The following is a 6800-nucleotide window of genomic DNA, read 5'->3' on the forward strand; positions in this document are numbered from 1 at the left end:
ATAAATACAAAAAAGATAGAATTTTTTAAGGTATGGGTTGACAGGATACATAAATGATTCATCAGTCAAATACATGTTGGGTGTGAGTGCTGAAAAGTGTTTGTCCAATAGAATTGATGAGCTGAGGAGCAACTGGTCTCCACAATACACACTGTGGTCCCTCCATGAGGTCATCAGGCTTAATGCAGAGGGAGACCTGGATGTTTTGTCTTGGCTGCCCAGCGGAGCCATCTGCTCACACAGATAAGAGGAAAATATAGCAGAGGCATAACTTCTATCCGACTTTGCGGGGCCAGGTGTGTATCTCATGCACTCAGGCAGTCCTGAAAACAATTGCTCACATAGAAGCAGACCATGGGAATGAAGAAAGGGCCCTTTGCCAATAAGGAGCAGCCATGCTCACTTCAGCGAAACCCTCTGCACCAGCAAGACGTGCCCTCCCCATCCAGAGAGGACGAAGGGAGAGATGCTACAGGAGAAGGTGGTCCATGAGCCTCAGGAAAAGGGGTTGCTTGTGGAGACAGACAGGTCCAAACTCTTCATTTGGAGTTTGTGACCTAAGGGTCCTGCTGGGTCATCAACTCTGACCCCAAGGCCAGGATATTCAGCCAAATTCTTCAGGAGTGAGTGCTCTCTGGGAGCATCCTGGGTCAACAACCAGAGCTGGTTCTTGTCCTCTGGCCCTGCAGAGCGTGCTGAGATCCCCTACAGAGAGGAAGGTGAGAAGTCTGTCCCACCCATCTGCTCTCCTCTCAAAGGCTCGGGAAATCTGGGAGGTGGATGTACCCCGTTTGTGCAGTCAGGCACGCTCCCGGCCTGGAGGTCTGAGTTCAAGTCCAGGTTCAGTCTCTTATAAGCTTTGTGAACATGGGCCAGTCACTGGACCTCTCTGAGCCCTGATTTCCCCACCTCCCACAGGGCCAAAATAATACTTTTCCTACTTCCCACGGGATGCCAGCACGGTAATCCCAACCTAAGAACACAGTGAGAAAACGGACCTGAAAGCAATTAGGACATTTAAGCAATCCTTTATAAGTAGAATTGACAATAACTGCTTACTCAACTAGAGGCAAGAACGATAAATGTCTAGGGCAAAAGGTTTCTTGCATTCCACATGCACTCCAAGGATGATGGCAAGCAAAAGTGGCAGGGGTGAGAGGCCTACCCTCTCCTCCCTCCCTCCCTGCCTCCTTCCCAGGGAGTCCTCCAGAAAGATCACAGGATCATGACCCTCGGGGCCACGAGGGGCCTGCCTGGGACATGCAGAGTGTGCAGACAGAAAGAGGCGGCTCCTGACCTGGCCCTGCCACCTGCTACCGCCTCATCAATCTATCTCCTCTTAGCAGCTGACAGCACCTCCCGGCAGCCTGGGCATTAGAATTGCAAGAAGCCCAGTTGCATTGGGGAATACCGATGGAGGAATCTCAGATTCAAATGTGTCTAAGTTTTATGAACAGCCAGATCTGGGCAAGGCGTTCCTACTGCCCTTCCACCAAAGGGGAGTGGTAAGGGTTTTGTTAGAAGTACAAATTGCTTCTTAATGCAGAGGATGAAGCTGGGTGCAGGCACCTCCTTAGAAATTCCTCCCACTCCCGGGAAAGCCACTGCTGCATGTCAATTTTAATTTTTGAAATTTAAACTGAGGGCTTTGTGTCTAAGCTCCATCTCATCGGAGAAGGGGACAAATAAGTCAAAAAGAATTAGGGCCCCGCTGGGGATTGCAGATCCATAGCAATTAGACTTCATTTGGGTCTCAGACATTTGGTTTTAATCGCATTTCTGAATGATACAATCGACAAGGCATCAGAAATGTATACTATGCAACTGTAGATGGGGCCCGACTCTGCCCTCCCCAGTTCCTGGGCTCAGCTGGGTTTGGACTCCTCATTCAGCAGGGGTGGGGTTCAGTTTCAGTCTGGAAGTGGGGAATGGTGATATATATATATATATATATATATATATATATATATATATATATAGTTTGTTTTCTGCCTTGCTATCTTTCAGAATTTTATCCCTGGACTCAAAGCAGATGCAATCATTGCTAATACTCAAGTTAATGACAATAAAACATTATTCAAGTAAAATAAGAGCATCAAGAGGAATAGCCACAGCAATGGGACTTGAAGCAGGGGTATAATTGTCTTTAAAGGGGAATCACAGCTTTTAGGGTCCTCCAGGAACTAAAGCTGAGCCCAGTGTGATTTGGGGGCAGACATACAGCCATGAACATTGTCACCCACATTGACCTATGAATACATGTATGTGTGCACATGTGTAACATGGACTAGTGATGACAACCACATTACATCCACATGGTGTGTGTGTGTGTGTGTGTGTGTGTGTGTGCCTCCAGCTTTACACAGTACACACACTCTGGGTTTGCCTTCGTGTGCACACATTTCTCTTCAAACAACTGGTCAAAATGAACTCAGCACTAACAGGTTGTTAACTGGTTATTTTGTAGATAATTTATTATTTATTGGAATTCAATGATCTAAAAATAAAACAAAAAGGTAAATTAAAAAATCAAAGCCATGCTGTCTATTTCCCTCCTTGTGTGTGTGGGATGGGGTGGGAAGTACTGAGAAGAGACCACACACAATGGGGCTCAGATCAGGTGCCATGGCACAGTGCAAATGGGAAGGGAAGATCCCAGAAAGGGTTCCCTCCCCGAGGGATAGTGTATATCTCTTCCCACGCAGTTCTGGGTGAATTCGGGGAGCTGGATGACCCCCAGGTTGCCTCAGTTTACCAGCTCTTGTAAAAGCTGTGGCCCTAGCCAGTGGTGTGGGCAAATGGACGGGTGCTGAGTTCTTTATGCCTGGGTGGGCGGGCTTCTGCAGGGTGACTTTTGTACTTCCTTTTAGGGACAAACATCTCAGAGACCACCTGCTGGCAAGTGCCTCATCCCTGCCTCCCATTTGCCTCTCCTACCCCTTCCTTCTCCAGAAACTCCTGCTCTTTGAGTCCTCCCACAAGGCTGGGAACTTGGAGACTCAGCCACTCCTCTCCGGTCTGCCTCTAATTCTCTCTCCCCTACCTCCTCTGGGCCCCTCCAGTTCAGGGATGCAACCCAGAGGGGAAATACCATCTCTCCGAAGGGTGGGATGCTCTATCATCTCTCCCCACATCTTATCACCCATCTTGGTGGAGGGGACAGGGCAGTGGCTGACAAGCAGGCATAATGGGGCTATTCCGGGCCCAGTTAATGTCTTCATGTCAAAGTGGACATCTGGGGGACTAGTCTGGGGGCCACCCTGACAAAAACATCGGAGTCGTGGTCTAGAAACATAATTTAATGCATCGCAGTGGGTCTGAGTCAGGCCTTTGGTGGAGAGGCGAATTTCCGTTTGCTGGGATTCTGCAGCGGTGGGGTTTTGACTGATGGACAGGGAAATTCGCAGGAGTATTGGACTCCCCAGAGAGCTCATGCGCACTTTGGCCTACCTCACTGGCCAGGGTTGGAAAGCTCTGCCTCCGGGCACTCGGAGAAGGAGGGAGACTGAAAGAGGGCAGTTCCGCCCAGCCTGTCAAGTCCAATCAGGTTTGCAAACTCTGCTGCCACCGCCACCGCTGCTGTCCACGCCTTTGGGGTTCAGGTTCAGGCTCATCTCACCACATTGGCGTCGCCCTCTCCCTCCCGATGGGGGCCAAGGGCCAGGAGCACTGCCCAGAGCATAGTGAGTTGCAGACACACTGGGGATGGGAGCGGTGCAGGGAGGACAGCGGGAATGTGTCTTTTCCAACATGTCAAGAAGTGTCATGAAACGGAAAGGGTCCTGGCCAGGGAAAAGCGCGCCCGCGTTGGGCCCAGCGCGGCGGGAAGCCCCCTCGCCCAGCTCCCTGCGACCTAGTCCGGGTAGAGAAGGAAGCCCGAGAACGTGCTGTACTTGTTGTTGTTGCCTCCGTGCGCCTTCCCGCCATCCAGCTTCACATACACCTCGTCCCCCGCCTCCAGGTGCAGCACCACGCTGTTGCTGGCGTAGTCGTAGTTCTGGTCTGCGTCCTGAGCGATGGCGCTGGCCCGGACCTGGGGGAGAGCCGCGGAGCTGTGGGTCGGGTCGCGGCAGTCTGCCCAGGTCCCTCCCGGCCCCCACCCCGCGCCCCCTGGTCGGCCTTCTGCCCGAGGCTCCGGCTCCCGGGTCCACGCTCCCACCCAGGCTCCACTTTCTCTCTCCAACTTAGCCAATTCCTTCTCGGCCCCCTCTCCGCAGCCCGCAAGTCCGGGAAGGAGGAAAGATGGGACTTCCTGATCACCGGCTCCTCGAGGAAGGGTGGGAACCAGGGCCAGCACCAGAGGAAAGGAGAGTAAGGGGCGAGCGCCTGCACAGAGGCAGCTAAAGAAGGAAGGGGCTTCGCGGAGCCCGGGGGGGCTGCAGGCAAGGCGCGCACCTAGCCAGGGAGTGCCGTTCGGGTGGCGGGGTCTGGGCTCTCCTGGCACAACCTCCCTGTTACACGGGGATAAACGCGATCAGTGAGCTTTGGGGAGCGGGATGCCGGGCGCGCTTGCTCGCGCTCTCGCCAGCGGGGAGAAAAGAGGTTGGCTCCCAAGCAGTTAGGGCACGGGGTCTGCGGGACCTGCGGGAGCGGCGGGGGAGGGTCACTGACCTGCCCGTTCTTGCAGAGGTCCGCCCACATGCTGGTGCCGTCGCCGCCGCGCATCAGGATGTGGTAGGTGAAGAAGTAGATGCCGCGCACCTGGCAGCTGAACTTGCCGGTAGTGGGGTCGTAGTGATTGCCGAGGTTGGTGACCACGTCGTCGAACTTGAGCACCTCGTAGCCTTCGTGGGGGCTCTTGAGACCCACGTAGAAGGCGATCTTGGGGCCACTGAAGGCAGCGCTGAGCGCGCTGGTCACTTCCCCTTCAGAATCGCCGCCGCCCCGGGTCCCGCCACCCACTACTCCATCCCCTCCGGCCGCTCCCGCCGTCAGCTGCAGCCCTGGCAGCCCGGGCCGCCCTGAGTCGCCCTTCTCCCCCGGGGGACCCCTGGGTCCAGGCGGGCCCGGCTCTCCAGGGGGCCCTCGCGGCCCTGGCTTGCCCGGTCGCCCCGGGTCACCCTTGGGTCCCTGGATGAAAGGGGGCGGAGGGTTGGCGCTCAGGTCTTGCATGACTTCCAGGGCGGCGGTGCTGGGTCCAGGCGGCGGCGCCTTGGCGCCCGCGGGGCCTCCACCGGGAGCAGCGCTGTACGGGTCGCAGATCATGCGGCAGGTGCCCATCATCTCGTAGTGCGCCGCGCCGGGGGTGGCCGCCTGCAGCAGCAGCGGCACCGCGATGAGCAGCCCCAGGGCCATGGCCAGGAGCACGCCGACGGCCGCCAGGCAGGCGCGCCGCCGCCGCTGCCACTGCTGGGAAGCGGCCGCCACCAGCTCCTCCTTGCCTCCCGAGGAGGTAATGGTGGGGCGGCGCGGGTGGCCCCGCTCCCCGAACTCGGGGGCCGACTCCACGGGTCCTGGCCGCACCCCCGACGTGGCGACCCCCGCTCCGGGCGCCCAACTACTTCAGAGAGAGGCGACCCAGCACAGGCGCCGGTGCTCACCGCGCGAGGGCTGCTCGGGAGAGGCGCGGAGCCCAGCGCGCATGGCGGGGCGCACCGGACCAGCCAGTCGCCCTCTGGATCCAGCAGGTGGCCCGGGAGCGTGGGTGGGGAGGCGGCTTCCGGCGCGGGCTCGGCGACTCTGCCCTGGCTAGGCTCGGGGGCTCGGCGGGGCTGGCTCGCAGGTAGGGCGCCCGGGTTCTGCGGCGCGCTCAGCTAGCTCTCCGGCTGCGCGGGCTCCTCGCGGAGGGGGGGACCCAGCTACCCTGACGTCAGGAGTCCGGGGCTGAGCGGTGGCGGCGGTGAGGCAGCGCGCGCTGCCATCACTCGGGAGAAGGCGCCCTCATGGCATCAGCCTTCTGTCCTTCCCCTTTTTCTTTCGGGCTGAGTCCCTGGCAGAGGCGGCGGAGGCTCCGTTCTTCCCAGAGGCGCCTGGGAGCCACAAGTGGGCGCAGCGGGCGCATCCGGGAGCCGGCGCTTCAGACACACCCATCCGAGCTCACTCTCGCCCACCTCCCACCAGCCACTCACTCAAGGGCGCAATCATGAGCTCACAGGCACCTCCACATGGCCACGAAGGAGCCCAGAATCCTGATGCCAGCGAGGTCCTTCGAGAATCACCGAATCCATCGCCCTGCCTGCAAGCAGGACCAAACCTCAGCCCACCTAGGACAGCCTTAGTCCAGGAGGCCCTGCCTCCAGGACTTCCTGAAAACCCCCTGAGCTACTTCTCCAGGAAGGAGTAAGTCTCGCTTCTAAGGCCCCTTCATGTCTAGCTGAGGACTCCAAGCTGTTACAGAGGCTCCAGAAGGCCACCTCCCAACTCTCCTAAAGATTCTTTTTAGTCCACAGGCCAAATACAGGCGTCTATTAGCCTCAGCCCCTCTCTTCAGCCAGAAAATGCCTGGGCCTTGTCCTCTGTATAAAGTCCATTTAGAAATGCAAATGGACACCTAGCGCTTGGCGTGACCTCGGTACACTCTGCTCCCACGCCCGGCTGGCAGGCCAGTCGGACCCTCAGACAGGTGCCTGGACATCCCACACTCCCTCCTACTGAGGTGGGCTTGGTTAGTTTACAAAATACTCCAGCGGCCGGCCTGGTGCTTAGTTGATTAGAGCGTCCTCCAGGTAGGCCAAAGTTGCGGATTTGATCCATCCCCAGTCAGGGCACATGCAAGAATCAACCACTGAATGCATAAATGTGTTTGACAACAATTCTCTCTCTCTCTCTCTCTCTCTCTCTCTCTCTCTCTCTCTCTCTCT

At 57.2% G+C, this 6800-nt stretch overlaps 1 protein-coding gene across 1 annotated transcript; it reads right to left on the reverse strand.

Moving 5' to 3' along the window:
- Positions 1 to 3285: 3285 nt before the first annotated feature.
- Positions 3286 to 5495, reverse strand: C1QL2 (complement C1q like 2). The gene is made up of 2 exons (XM_080671176.1): positions 4612 to 5495; positions 3286 to 4033 (listed from the first exon to the last, which is right to left on the reverse strand). The coding sequence occupies exons 1-2, from the start codon at positions 5293 to 5295 to the stop codon at positions 3854 to 3856; spliced, it is 864 nt and encodes a 287-aa protein (XP_080527302.1). The 5' UTR covers positions 5296 to 5495; the 3' UTR covers positions 3286 to 3853.
- Between the last annotated feature and the right edge of the window lie 1305 nt (positions 5496 to 6800).

The sequence above is a fragment of the Plecotus auritus genome (assembly GCF_963455305.1).
Source record: "Plecotus auritus genome assembly, chromosome: 5".
Taxonomy (NCBI): Eukaryota; Metazoa; Chordata; class Mammalia; order Chiroptera; family Vespertilionidae; genus Plecotus; species Plecotus auritus.